At 43.8% G+C, this 15,252-nt stretch overlaps 2 protein-coding genes across 3 annotated transcripts in view; both read right to left on the bottom strand.

Moving 5' to 3' along the window:
• Positions 1 to 587: 587 nt before the first annotated feature.
• LOC311102262 (galectin-9-like) lies at positions 588 to 10,622 on the bottom strand. Of its 2 annotated transcripts, none has more exons than XM_084143543.1 (8): positions 10,493 to 10,622; positions 9,993 to 10,081; positions 9,589 to 9,796; positions 8,825 to 8,944; positions 8,523 to 8,744; positions 3,654 to 3,742; positions 1,451 to 1,607; positions 588 to 1,173 (listed from the first exon to the last, which is right to left on the bottom strand). In XM_084143543.1, the coding sequence occupies exons 1-8, from the start codon at positions 10,526 to 10,528 to the stop codon at positions 1,027 to 1,029; spliced, it is 1,068 nt and encodes a 355-aa protein (XP_083999669.1). In that variant the 5' UTR covers positions 10,529 to 10,622; the 3' UTR covers positions 588 to 1,026. The 2 variants fall into 2 exon arrangements, with proteins under 2 accessions (XP_083999669.1, XP_083999670.1); XM_084143544.1 differs by having other exon boundaries at positions 944 to 1,173; positions 8,523 to 8,726.
• A 1,207-nt stretch (positions 10,623 to 11,829) lies between these two features.
• The window catches only part of LOC311101976 (kinase suppressor of Ras 1-like), a 43,461-nt gene continuing 40,038 nt past the window's right edge, over positions 11,830 to 15,252 (bottom strand). Inside the window, exons 13-17 of the mRNA XM_084143201.1 lie at positions 15,028 to 15,167; positions 14,778 to 14,909; positions 14,077 to 14,212; positions 13,706 to 13,839; positions 11,830 to 12,734 (exon numbers count right to left, since the gene is read on the bottom strand). Of these exons, the coding sequence (XP_083999327.1) occupies positions 12,656 to 12,734; positions 13,706 to 13,839; positions 14,077 to 14,212; positions 14,778 to 14,909; positions 15,028 to 15,167 (621 nt within the window). The 3' untranslated portion in view covers positions 11,830 to 12,655. The remainder of the gene's footprint in view (positions 12,735 to 13,705; positions 13,840 to 14,076; positions 14,213 to 14,777; positions 14,910 to 15,027; positions 15,168 to 15,252) is intronic.

The following is a 15,252-nucleotide window of genomic DNA, read 5'->3' on the forward strand; positions in this document are numbered from 1 at the left end:
AGAATCGATTTCTATGTCCTGACGTAGTACATTCGGGAGCAGCTTAGTAATGTCATTTACTGAAGCGCCGGGATAGGACATTGTTTTTGCACCAGGAACGGTCACATGTCAGCAACTCACTAGTGTCTGAACACACACAAATCCTATTTGGTCACTTGTAACTTGCTGTTTGGACAGTCAGTATAACAAAAACAGATTTTAAAAACAAAACTGATTTCAGCATTAAGTCCTGCAGTGAGAACAAGGCTTTTGAGCAGGAGTCTCCAACCCTGTTCCTGGAGAGCTACCCTCCTGTAGGATTTCGCTCCAACCCCAGTAACTAACCTGGTTCAGTTTATCAACCAGCTAATTATTAGAATCAGGTGTGCTAGATTAGGGTTGGAGTGAAAACCTACAGGACAGTAGCTCTCCAGGAACAGGGTTGGAGTGAGAACCTACAGGACAGTAGCTCTCCAGGAACAGGGTTGGAGTGAAAACCTACAGGACAGTAGCTCTCCAGGAACAGGGTTGGAGAGCCCTGATTTAGAGGCATAGCTAGTCTTACTACACATATTTTCACATTTGAAAAAAAAAGAACACATAATATATATATCTTAAAATGTTTAAAAAGAGTATAGAGACCACTGGTGATGAACTAGGCTACACATTACCAGACATTGTCCTCAGGGTACTTCTCATGGTAGATAACGTCAGATCTGGCATTATATCACTAAATAATAATGATTCAAGAATTTTTGTAGCAAGAAACATGGCTAAAGCAATCAATGTGATTTCTAATGGCTTTCTACTGTGATTTATAATAAACAGGAACACATTTCTCATCCTTGAAGTCGATGGCACGGCACTCACTAATAATAAATTAGCAAGTTAGGTAGTCTAACAGGCAGTGCCTGCAGTAAAGAAACAAAGTGAATGTAATTTTTTTTGCAGCAAGAACAGATTAAAAAAACACAAATGGTTTGGGTCAGAGGTGACACAAAACGAAATTAGTGGCTAGGTCACCGAAGAAAGTTGTGACCCACAGCACTAAACCATCACAGAGGTCAAACTGAGGTCTCCATCCACCTCCAGGACGTTGACCTGCTGGAGGAGGGTGTGGCGGTGTTTGTAGTTGCTCGTCTGATTCCCGTTGACCACTATCTTGTAGCACTGAGCCTCACAGTAAATAGACAGCTGAAAAGACCAAACTAGCCATATTAGTACTCAGTCTCTGATATAAAGAGAGAAACAGTCCAGCATCTTTAACGTGGATCATCTCTCTAATGAATGTCATGCCACAGTGAGTGACTAAACCAGCAAGGAAATCAGTATCAGGAAAGGGCTTAGCTAGACAGAAAGATAAGTGGCATGCTTGGTGCTGAAACAATAAATAATTATTCATCCTTGAAACTGAGATTGTATACAAGCTGCGTCGTGTAACGCCAGTCTTAGATGAAAGTGGATGGTTTACCGTGAAGGCCTGGCCCCTGTGGAAGGGCATTCCACCAGAGCGCTCCTCCTTTCCCCACTGGTCTCTCAGCTTGGTGTTGCGTACCACTAGGGTCTCGTCAAATCGGGGGTTGTAGTGCAGCGCAATCCCAGAGTTGCACAGTAGGTTAACGTGGAACCTATAGGCAAGGGGAAAAGGATAAGATCAGTGTTGGGGAGAAACCATGACCGGAGAACTGCTATAGTTTCACCCTCCAGTATGTTTTGTAGGCCTACCTCTTTCTAAGCCAAGGACTAATTGACACACACTTGCAATACCATGGAAATGAGGTGAACTAGAATTGCTAAATTTCTTCTATGCTTTTTTTCATTTAAATATACAGTACCAGTCAAAAGTTTGGATACACTTACTCATTCCAGGGTTTTTCTTTATTTTTACTATTTTCTACATTGTAGAATAATAGTGAAGACAGGGCGGCAGGTAGCTTAGTGGTTAAGAGCGTTGTGGCAGTAACCGAAAGGTCGCTGGTTCTAATCCCCGAGCCAACTAGGTGAAAAATCTGTCGATGTGCTCTTGAGCAAGGCACTTAACCCTAATTGCTCCTGTAAGTGGCTCTGGATAAGAGCGTCTGCTAAATGACTAAAAAATGTAAAACTATGAAATAACACATGGAATCATGTAGTAACCAAAAACGTGTTAAATTATATTTTGATTTGATTCTTTAAAGTAGCCACCCTTTGCCTTGATGACAGCTTTGCACTCTCTTGGCATTATCTCAACCAGCTTCATGAGGTAGTCACCTGGAATGCATTTCAATCAACGGGTGTGCCTTGTTAAAAGTTAATTTGTGGAATTTCTTTCCTTCTTAATGCATTTGAGACAATCAGTTGTGTTGTGACAAGGTAGGGGTGGTATACAGAAGATGGCCCTATTTGGTAAAAGACCAATTCCATATTATGGCAAGAACAGCTCAAATAAGCAAAGAGAAATGACAGTCCATCATTACTTTAAGACATGAAGGTCAGTCAATACGGAACATTTCAAGAACTTTAAAAGTTTCTTCAAGTGCAGTCGCAAAAACCATCAAGCTCCATGATGGAACTGGCTCTCATGAGGACTGCCACAGGAAAGGAAGACCCAGAGTTACCTCTGCTGCAGAGGATAAGTTCATTAGAGTTACCAGCCTCAGAAATTGCAGCCCAAATAAATGCTTCACAGAGTTCAAGTAACATACACATCTCAACATCAACTGTTTAGAGGAGACTGCGTGAATCAGGCCTTCATGGTCGAATTGCTGCAAAGAAACCACTACTAAAAGGTCACCAATAAGAAGAAGACTTGCTTGGGCCAAGAAACACGAGAAATGGACATTAGACCGGTGGAAATCTGTTCTTTTGTCTGGAGTCCAAATTGGAGGTTTTCCGTTCTAACCGCCGTGTCTTTGTGAGACGCAGAGTAGGTGAACGGATGGTCTCCGCATGTGTGATTCCCACCGTGAAGCATGCAGGAGGAGGTGTGAAGGTGTGGGGGTGCTTTGCTGGTGACACTGTCTGTGATTTATTTAGAATTCAAGGCACACTTAACCAGCATGGCTAGCACAGCATTCTGCAGCGATACACTATCCCATCTGGTTTGGGCTTAGTGGGACTATCAATTGTTTTTCAACAGGACAATGACCCAACACACCTCGAGGCTGTGTAAGGGCTATTTTACCAAAAAGGAGAGTGATGGAGTGCTGCATCAGATGACCTGGCCTCCACAATCACCCGTCTTCAACCCAATTGAGATGGTTTTGGATGAGTTGGACACCAGGGTGAAGAAAAAGCAGCCAACAAGTGCTCAGCATATGTGGGAACTCCTTCAAAACTGTCGGAAAAGCATTCCAGGTGAAGCTGGTTGAGTGAATGCCAAGAGTGTACAAAACTGTCATCAAGGCGAAGGGTGGCAACTTTGAAGAATCTAAAATATGAAATATATTTTGATTTGTTTAACACTTTTTTACTACATGATTCCATATGTGTTATTTCATAGTTTTGATGTCTTCACTATTATTCTACAATGTAGAAAATAGTAAAAATAAAGAAAAACCCTTTAATGAGTATGTGTGTCCAAACTTTTGACTGGTACTGTATATATGATTTTATATTGTGCCTATAACTCCAGGGGAAGTGTATTTCTCACTGTTGTTCCCCGTTACTGTAAAGACAATAAGGCAGGATCAGACCTATTGGCATTGGGGTTAACCACTCCCTGGATGTTGATGGTGCGTCCAGGGTGGAGTCCACCATTGATCATGTTCTTGTATGGAACAGCCTGGATGAAAATTGAAGATTTGAATGAATCACTCATTATGACCAGTAGACATTGATGCGATAGAACAACTAACTAAATTTGCTCAGCAACACTACAGTACAAGTAAGAAAGTAGAAGGTCATTTCCAAAGAATGGTGGCTGGACATATGGAGGAGGGGCCTGTGAGGAGCAAGAGAGGGATCTTGACTGCATGTTAATTACAGTACTACATTTCCCTGTAAACAGGTTACTGTATATTTACTATAACTCTGTCACAATCTGCCTAAAGACAATGACAAGGGTTACACTCACAGAACGATATAGTCAGTGTACAGAATATGAACTTTAGTGATCTTAAAATTCCCCATCACAGGCACTATCAGTACTACTAAGCATAAAACTTTGGGTTATGGTATGTAACCCCGGTTCTCTGAAGGAGATGAGGGAGACATATCACTATGGGACATGCCGTCTTTTGTGGGACTTTGGTTGAAGCCTTATTCAATCACACCTAACAGGCCAATGTGAGCTTTGTGGGTGTACGCCCCTCGTGTCTATAGAAACACCCTGCACTGCTCTAGTTTCCTCATTCTAAGAACTACCTCTTACACGAGTTGTGCATGAGGGGAAATCTGGTGAGACATCTCCCTCATCTCCTTCAGAGAACCGGGGTTAAATGCCGTAACTCAAAGTTATCTTTCAGTCGACTCGGTTCGACATCTCACTATGGGACACTTGCAAAAACACCCCGATTGCCAATAGCCTGTTTCCTGAGAAGCCTTTTGTGGTACATGGTAATGTACTTGATCCAACCTACTCAGCTCCAGCGCCAAGGACTGTGTGCAGTAACGTCCAGATGATAGAACCTCACAAAAGGTGAGGGGAAGCCCAACTAGCCGCCACACAAATCTCCAAGACGGAGATGCCTCCTGAACAGTGCCCATGACGTGGCAATTCCTATAGTGGAATGTGCACGGACACCCAGTGGAGACTGCAATCCCCGACAACTGTACGCCTTGGCGACAGCCACCACTACCCGATGGGAGCGGCGTTGTTTGGACCAAGCCCTACCCTGAGCGGGGTGGCAAAGCAAACAAACAGTTGGTCACAATTCCAGAATGGCCTAGTCCTGTCCATGTAGATGCGCGGTGTGTGCACCAGACACAACGTGTTAAGGCCCCACTGCTCTGGAGAAGAGAACGGCGGAGGGGAAGAGGTCAGGGGCTTGACTACTAGAAGTCATGGGAATGACCTTAGGAATGAACGCAGCGTTAGCACGTATTCATAACCTTTGAGTAGTTGGGGGCAAACAGTGCATGAAGGATGAACTGAGTGCACATGAAGGTCGCTAACGTGCTTGGCTGTGGCCAAGGCGAGCAACAGGGCCATCTTATAAGACAGTCTTAAGTTCCACTGTCTCCAGGGGTTCAAAGTGATCGCCTGTAAGTACATCCAGAACCAGCGCCAAGTCCCATGATGGGGCAAGTGGCTTGGAGACCGGATGGAGACCGCGCGCTCCATTCATAAAACGACGGTTGTCGTCTCACCTAGTCCTACATGGCAGGCTAATATCGCCGCCAAGTAGACCTTAACGGTGGAAAAGGCATTGCCCTTGTCGAGGGGGCTCTGGCGCTCTGAATTGTGGCAACCACGTTCGGAGGCAAGCCCACGGAGTCTAAGTTGGACCTCTCACGGGCCAGGCCCAGAGATCCATCAGCTCCGGATGAGGGTGGAATATTTCACCCTTGGCAGTATACCGTATTTTACGATATACCAGTATTGATGGACGGACCGGTTTGGGTTTTTACTTTACCTTCTATAACGATATTTGAATGTTTGGTTTGTTAAATGTGATACGCCGTGTGTAACATCCATTTTTATAGTTTACTTCACTACTTGAGTCCTCTCTCTCTCTCTCGCCACGCCACTTTCCACACAGACCTAGCAAAGCCCCGTCACTCGAGGAGAGCATTTGTTGTTCCTCTATCACGAGACACTTGCATTCAGTCTGCATGGCCAATTCAGCAGATGCAACAATGTTGATGACGACATAGGAATACGCAAAGCATGAATATGTTAGCTACATGAAGTAGCGAAGGGAAAACATTCAATGTAGCCAAAGATTTTAGGGTCCCCTAGGAAACACTTACCAACAATTTGGTTCCTAATCTGTCACAATAACTCCTCCCTGGCATTTTCATTCGTTGTCATGTCAAACAACACTGTATTCAAAGTGCCGAATATTATATTCTAACTATAGAATTAGAATAATCCTTATATTTCCATGATTCCAACAGTTCACCCAAGTGTTTTGCTCTAAAAGTCAAATAGCAATTGCAACATTTGGTTAAAAATAAAGCCTAAATTGTTTGCCCATATCATGCAACCCTATGTGGCAGTGTGGAAATTATCTCAAATGAGTGCAGGAAATGCAGAAATTGTTAAATTTGTTGTATTTAACAGTTTAAAACAATCAGAATGGAGAAAGACCCATTGAAATCACTTAGAATGTATGTTTTGCCACCCTAGTGTCACGCACTACACATAAAGCAAATTTTGAACTTTAATTATTAAAAAACATAAAATACCATAAAATACTGTCATACCGTCCAATTTTTAAAAATACTGTGATATCATAATTTGGCCATATCGTCCAGCCCTCCAGGAGAGGTATCAGGATGAGGGATAGACCGTTCGCTCTCACTCTATCCAAAGTAGGGGGAGGATCAGGCCCACTGGAGGGAAGGCGTACAGAAGCACGTCTGGCCACTTGTGGGCCAGCACGTCCATGCCTAGAGGAGCATTGTGATCTCATGCGTATAGATCGTGTTGTCCTGCGATGCGTACAGATCGACAGCAGGCCTGCCGTAATGCCCCCACACCTCCTTGACGACTTCGAGATGAAGTCGCCACTCCCCTGGTTGGGGGTTACCCCGCAACAGTAAATCCACGGCGGAGTTTAGTCTGCCTGGCACATGTATTGCTCTGAGAGACAGATGTTCGCTGCTCCATAGCAAGATCTCTCTCGCCAGAGAGTGAAGTTGACAGGAGCGCGTTCCTCCTTGGCGGTTGACATACGCCACCATGACGTATTGTCCGACCTGACCAGGACATGTTGGCCCTGTAGGAAGGGCTAGTAACACAGTGTAGAGCTCGAGAATGTTGATATGGGCTGTACTCAGAGTCTGTTCACCTTACGCCCTTCGTGGACTGCCCCCCCATCCCTGTAGTGATGCATCCGTTGTCTGTACTTTGCACATGAAGACTCTCCCAGTAGGGCAGCCCCGCATCAAGAGGGATGGTCTCTCCAGCATTGAAGTGCCGATAGACACTTTGCAGAAAGAAGCACGCGCCTGTGGGGAGAGACTGGTCCAAGCGGAGTGAGGTCACCCAACGCTGGAAGCCTCTCATGAGGAGGAGACCAAGCAGAACTACCACAATCATGGAGGTCATGAGCCCAAGAAGCCTCAGACACATCCAGTACGTGACTGATGTTGCCGGGCAAAACACTGAGGCAGTGGCGAAAATCTGTCGCTCTCTCCATGGTGAGGGATGCTCGACAGGCTACAGAGTCCAGAGACAATCCCAAAAATATTTTCTGCTGGGTCGGTAAGAGCGAGCTTTTGGCACAATTTATCCTGAAGCCTAGAGCAAACAGCTAGGCTGTGTGCTCCGCTGCCTGAGCCAGGGTGTCCGTGCAGATCAACCAGTCGTTGATGTACGTCAGGACTCTTAAGCCGCTCTCATTTATCTCCCGAGTGGCGCAGTGGTCTAAGGCACTGCATCGCATTGCTAGCTGTGCCACTAGATATCCTGGTTGGAATCCAGGCTCTGTCGTAGCCGGCCGCGACCGGGAGACCCATGGGGCGGCGCACAATTGGCCCAGGGTAGGGGAGGGAATGGCCGGCAGGGATATAGCTCAGTTGGTAGAGCATGGCGCTTGCAACGCCAGGGTTGTGGGTTTGATTCCCACGGGGGGCCAGTATGAAAAAAATAAAATTAAAATAATGTATGCACTCACTAACTGTAAGTCGCTCTGGATAAGAGCGTCTGCTAAATGACTAAAATATAAAATGTATGAAGGGGGGCTAGGGCAGCTTCGGCACACTTCGTGAATGTCAGTGGGGCAAGGGACAGACCGAACGGTAAGGTGAGATAGTCGCAGGCTATGCCCTCAAAGGCGAACCTTAGATATCTCCTGTGTGAAGGTGACTAGCTACAATTGCGATGTGACTAGCTAAAATTTGTGGGAACTTGCTTTTAGCGGGATGCTAAAGCAGTGGAGCTAGCTAGCTAACAACAGCAATTGTGTGTAGGCCAGGCAACAGGTGTACTGTAGCTAGCCAACGACAAAAATCACTGCTAACAAGCTAACAGAGGTAACAGCTAACTGCTGAAGTTAGCAGACTTACTGAAAATAAGCCATTCAACGCTCTGTGGTGGGGTGGTAACTGCTTAACAGGCAAGTAACCAGATAGACTCATGAAGATGTGAAGAATGAGGAAACCAGAGCAGTGCAGGGTGTTATATAGACACGGGGGGTGTACACCCACAAAACTCTGATTGGCCTGTTAGGCGTGATTGAATAAGGCTTTAACCAATGACCGACAAAAGAGGGCATGTCCCATAGTGAGATGTTCGAACCAAGTCGACTGAAAGAGCACCAACATCTAGAGACTCTGAAAGACAGTGAAAGGAATACAAATCACAGATCTGACAAAAAAAATGTAAATGAGTCCGATAACCAAGAAGTGGTTGGCCAATAAATTATCATTATTGATTCAGATCCAGATTAACTCACTGGACGTCCTGGTTGTGCGGGAAATCCCAGATGAGAAGGAAATCCCGGGTGAGGAGGGAATCCCGGGTGAGGAGGGAATCCTGGTTGTGCTGGAAATCCTGGTTGTGCTGGAAATCCTGGTTGTGCCGGAAATCCCGGATAAGGTAATCCTGGTTGTGCCGGAAATCCCATATAAGGGAATCCAGCTTGTGCCGGAAATCCTAGCTGTGCAGGAAAGGCGGGCTGAAGGACATTACATCACTTAATATCAGTTGAACTGTCTTCAAATTCTCTGTCCATCTAATATGTTAGGTACTACTCACCGCAGGGTTCTGAAAGGCGATGGAGGTCACCTCCACTTTCCCCTCGACTGAGATGGTGTCCACGGCGTAAAACGGGATACGGTGCTTGAAGGTCATGAAATGGTTCCCATTCGCATTCAACTGAAGACAGAGAATAGAGAACGACCATGAGCAGAGTCATTATTGACCTGAGGACAGTGAATGAGAGAACAAGTGTCACTCACAACTATTTAAGTTATTTTCCAGCCAATGAATTGAAATCCATTTTAACTCCTAAACAGACTAGAATAAATAGAGTCACACTGTAAAATAGATAAAAAGAGAATAAAGATACAATACATAACATATAATTTCAAGAAAACAAGAGTGAACCACCATGTTAGATCATGAGTCACGGACTTCATTGGAATCATGGGGGAGCTCTGTAAGCATAATCTTTTACAGTCACAGACTGAAAAGGTTCTTGTGTAGTCGGAATGTACATATGTAGGATCTTAATTTGATCACTATTTTGTTGCTGAGAATTTTCCTGCTTACAGGAAATGTTAACTTTTCTGCGCAGATTCAAAGTGTATTCAAGGTTTAAAAAGGCTTCTGTTTGTAATTTCCCCTTTAAAAATGTCAGACTTAATTTGCCCTAACGAAAAATGTATCAAGCCCATTAATTATAATAATTCACATTTCCTGTTGCTGCAGGATTATTTTCCTGCTGTAACAAACTGGCTCAAATTAAGATCCTACATCTGTATCCTCCATATACGATCATAGGGGAGGGTTTGGGTGACCTGGAAGGCGTCCCTCTGGACGGTGATCACGAGGCTGAAGCCGGAGCCATGCTGGAAGGGGGACTGCTGCTTTCGCTCCTCTGTCCCCCATCTGGACTGCTGCAAGGTGTTGGCCACCACATATCCAGGGTGACTGTCATAGCGTGGGTTGAAGTGAAGGGCAATGTCGGCCCCTGCCCTAGAACCACACTTCAAATTCACATGGAACCTGAGAAAGTGAGAGTGCAAGAGAGAGAGAGAGAGATCATGTGGTTCCAGAGATGTTAAACAGTTCTCCAAAGTTTTGAATCTGGGCAGAAAATGTATAGTAGGAATTATCTGGACTGGAAATCACCCACTGAATCTCTCGAAGACAGAATAAGGAAATGTGTTATCAAATCTTATATAGGTGAGTGGTGACCCACCTGTCCGCCCCATGGTGAACTCTCCCAGTAATAGTGATGGTCTTCCCCTCCTGAAGCCCACCTTGGATAGAGCCGGTGAAAGGGAGTCTCTGGGACAGATATTGAGCAGAATCATTGATGATAAACTGAATTGAATATGAATGGATAAATGAAATGAAAACAACTATTATGTAGGATGGAGGCCATTGACTCTTTCCTCTTTAATACATCCACTATAACTGCTTGTGTGGTAATAGGCCTAGGTAGCCTTATAACATAAATGTTAAATTGGCACAATAGCATAGCATGAATTCATACTATGAATGTCTAGCTATGGATCTATTGATTTTAGCATTAAATCTGTGAACAGAAAAAGGCAGACTATAACTGTGAAAATATAATATTACTGAGAAGCAGATGGGAGCGCATTTTGATTACCATATTTGACCGTAAGTAGACGGCCAACTCTCCTACATTTTAAATAACACAACAAATCACATAAATGGTTATAATAAACGTACCGGATTATAAAAAGGCTCCTGGTTATAAAATGCCATTTCGACAAATCTCACTGTAAATCGAAGCGTCTTCTCAGTTGCTCAACTCTCTCCTCTGAGTGAATTTCAGAGAAGTTTAGTTTCGTTTTTTCGTGCATTGAAGGGGACGGCGGAGGAAGTTACAATGTAGCCTAGTTTACAATGCCCTGATTAAATTGAGTTTTTTCCCCTAGGGAATAACGTTATCTCTCTCGAAATATATCTGCTGCATTTGCGCAATATCGGTCTTGCCCTAATTGGTAGGCCTACACATAAACTTATCAAGAGACGATGCGCGCCGATATATTTTTATGCTTTTTCAATAATTAACCAGCAATCACTCAACAGTCAGGTGACGTTATCGAAGTTGACTCAGAGTTGGACAGAGTTTGCTGTGTATAGAGGTCAGTTTGTCTCCACGCACGCACGCTAACATCACCATGTAAAATGTAATCCTAATGGCGCCTTTTTAATTTCTAATCATTTCTTATTCCATATCCTAATTAATTGCCCGACTGTCACCTCAAACCGAGACAACTAACTGTAAGCTACCACTGTCCTTTAGACCAGGGTTCTTCAATTCCAGTCCTGGAGGGCCGAAACACCTCTGTTTTTCATCCTCTCCTTCTAATCAGGGGCTAATTCAGACCTGGGACACCAGGTGAGTGTAATTAACTACCAGGTAGAAATAAAAAACAGAAGTGTTTCGGCCCTCCAGGACCGGAATTGAAGAACCCTGCTTTAGACACTTACATTTGTCTCTCCTGGATTCGGTGAGGATCTTTCTAATTTTGGTGTTTTAGTAATAATGCCTTAAATAGACACACATGTATTTGTATTTGTCTCAAAATGTTCTAGAAGAGAAATAACCATGTATTACGTTTGTACTGACATTTTGCACATACTGTATATTGCACTACACACTTTTTGATGTAATCCTGCATATAGGTAGCAGAAGTGTATTGGGACCACCAGAAGACCACCATTGTCTCGGTCATCATGGGAGTCATGAACATGTCTGTTCTCTGCATTTCCTCTTGCTCCTGGGAACTGGTGAGTCAGGTGACACACATATTTGAGGTCAAAGTTTTGAAACCCAGATTGCCCCTTTAAATCAAATCAAACACTTGGAAATAAATCAACTGTATAAATGGTGTCTAGTAGAAATTGTGTGCTTGTTATTTAGCTGCTTGAATCCTTAATGTAAAGTGATCCCTTTTTTGATCTAACTTATATTACATTCAAACTGTTGTAAGCATTCCAAAACAAGACACTGAACCAAATTACTTGAGTTTAGTTTTATTGGCTTTCACTGAGGAAACCAGAAACACTTTTAGTGTAGCCACAATCTGTACAAAAATATAAATTCTTATGACATAAAAAACACCAACCCATCTTTAATGTACAATTTGTTTACACAGTGTTTGTGGGGGAAAAAAGTGTTTTAAAGCTCTACATAATTAGATGTGAAGTACCTATAATGTAACGTACAATGTAATATAAAGACTTTGTACACATAGTAAAATAAATGTTATCTGTACATTAAATAAAACAATTCTATATATACGTATATATCAGATACATTTCTTTGTTATCACTGCTAACATTCAATCACTGCAGTCTTTCACAGGGTTAACCTCTGGATGTCCAGCACATTACATTCAGCTACCAATCAAACAAGCATGCACACATGTCCCTATACACACACACAGGGCATGCTGACACAGGCACACAAAGAGTGCATATGAGGCAAATCAACATTTTACATTGAACCTCATATTATTACTTCCTCTTGCATACTGAATGCTAGAACCTAAGTTGTAGAGTGAGCGAGAGAGAGAGAGGGAAAGAGAGCGTGAGAGAGGAAAATTTAAAGAAAGCGGTTAGACTAGACTGTTTGCATTAGCCACTACTACTACCAAAATGTCAATACATGAACTGCAGTTAGTCCAAGAACAAGAAACTAACAAACAACCCATTATGGTACATTAAGCAAGTTGACAAAGATACATGACTCTATATATTGGTTACTCTATTGGCTGTGATACCAGTTGATGTCCTTCTGCAGGGTAGTCCATTCCTCTGAATCTAATACCAAACAGGCTATTCCTGATGATTGATAAGCACAAGTAGCCACTGAGAGATGTGTTATTTGTATATGTAGGGGCAGCGAGACTGCAGGCCCTGACTGCAATGGTCCCGCAGGCAATGATGATGAACCCAGGGCCTTCACACGGAGAGAAAGGAGTGAAGGATGATGGGACAGATCAAGGAGAGGAGCGGAGGAGGGATGATTCAACAGGAGAAGATGTGCACGGAGGATGGAAAAAATAATATGGGGAAATAAACATTGGTGTTGGGGAGGGGGTTTGAGGGGGTTGGCAGTAAAGAGGAGGTGGAGAAGGAGGAGGAGGGGTCCAAGGGAGACAGGGAGGGTGAAGAGGAGCAGGAACAGGTGAAGTCAGTCAGTGGTCATCCAGGAGAGAGCAGCAGCACCCAGAGAAGACGAGAGGGAGGGAGGGAGTGAGTGAGACCCAAACAGAGATGTCAAGAGAGAGGTATGACAGAAATATTCACAGAAAGGGGGACACAGGAGAGGTGGGACACTCAAGCCTCCAATCACTGCCCACAGAGATGGACAGCATGGAGACAGGGAGAAGGGTAGTGGGTGGTGCTATTATAAAGTATCCTCTCTTTTAAAACATGGACAGATTTAGGGAACCAAAACAATCAGCTCTGAAATGAACAGTCACAAACCAAACAGTTTCAACAGGCTATTTCACCTTTTGTCCTGTTCAACCTTTACTTAAAAATGATCACATTTCTATCTTTTAGCAAAGATTCTCTATTGAAGACAACATTTCTTCTCACTGTATAAAGCTGGTGATTTGCATCACAGTCATCCCTTTTAGTTATTTAAATCAAGAAAACATACAGTAGGCCCAGGGTTGTCAGAGGGCTACCCCCCTCCACCATAAACACATTATTCACACACTCATACAAACACCCCATGTTCTCCTGGCTCCATCCAATGTGACATCACTGGAGGGACAGGGATCAACAGGTACATTGTGAGCCATGAGTGAACCCAAAGCCATCAGAGTGGCATCCCCATAGACGTAGGAGAAGTATCATAAATATATACAGTGAGTATATACAGTATATCTCGAATGGGATCCTGGTCTTTAGGATACATACTCGGCTGACTTCCAGAAGTGTCCTGGGTGGGAGAGCCTGCGGTTGAGCTTTGGCAGCTTCTCCAGCATGTCAGTCAGCTGGGTGAAGGAGGGACGCTCTTCCGGCTTGAAGGACCAACAGGCAGACAGAATCTCCTACAGGACAGGTGGTGGGGGGGGTATTTATCTAATCCTACATCCATCATTATAGCTATACACACAATGTAGATAATAATCCATTCAAAGGTTTTGGCACTGGTGTCAGTCTGTTTTATGATATCACTCGCACACTGAGAATAATATTGTTTGGTTTATTATCATGTCAATACAGTACACTAAGCTTCCCAGAGGACATCACACTGTCGCAAACTGCTTTTTGACCTTTAACCTTACCGTGACCTCCTTTCCCAGGCTGACCTTTGCCAGGACCTTCTTGATGCCCTCTCCGCTGCCCACCTGCCAGATGGTGGCCTCTGCCGGCTGGTTGGTGAGTGGCCAGCCACGGGCCTGCAGCTCGTACCAAATGGTGCTGGGGATTGAAATATACTGTATGTTAGCCCCTCAGTCCTAACCCTTTATACAAACAGCATACACCTACTCACACATTCATTTCATGGGGAGCCACATTTCAACCGATTAATGTACAGTGGGGAGAACAAGTATTTGATACACTGCCGATTTTGCAGGTTTTCCTACTTACAAAGCATGTAGAGGTCTGTAATTTTTATCATAGGTACACTTCAACTGTGAGAGACGGAATTGCATGACATAAGTATCAAATACTTATGTCATGCAATAAAATGCAAATGAATTACTTAAAAATCATACAATGTGATTTTCTGGATTTTTGTTTTAGATTACGTCTCTCACAGTTGAAGTGTACCTATGATAAAAATTACAGACCTCTAGATGCTTTGTAAGTAGGAAAACCTGCAAAATCGGCAGTGTATCAAATACTTGTTCTCCCCACTGTATGTCTCCCCAAAAATCCAGTATTGTTTGTTTTGAGCTAAATTTTCTAAAAGCATTCAGATGTCCTATATTTAAGTAAATGCAGTATTATTATGGCAGGATGTAAGATAAGTGGTGTGCACCCAAAGGCGTAGACGTCTGCAGTGTTGGAGAAAGGCAGGCGGTCCTCATGGTTCCCAGTGCCCATCCTGCGGACGACCTCAGGGGCCAGGTAGTAGATCCAGCCATGAGGGAGCCTCAGCTCGTTCTCTCGCCTGGACACACACACAGACACAGATCCAGACACACAAACAGACACCCACAGATGGACTCAAAAGGTGTAGAAGTATACTCCTCAGTGTTTAACTTTTTAAAAAGTGTGTTTTTGCTTACCTCTTGTGGTACTCTTGTACCACTCCGGATATTCCAAAAAGACCAAAGTCTGTGATTACCACTTTGTTTGTGTCATAGAACACATTCTTGGACTTCAGGTCCTTGTGAACGATTCCTTTAGCATGAAGGTAGCCCATACCCTGAGGAAGAGGTCAGAGTTGAGTCTCTTTCAGTGAAAGGAAATGTAAGCTACTTACAATTCAAGAGAAGTCGAGTAGTACCACA

This window comes from Coregonus lavaretus (assembly GCF_964263955.1).
Source record: "Coregonus lavaretus genome assembly, chromosome: 26".
Classification (NCBI taxonomy): Eukaryota; Metazoa; Chordata; class Actinopteri; order Salmoniformes; family Salmonidae; genus Coregonus; species Coregonus lavaretus.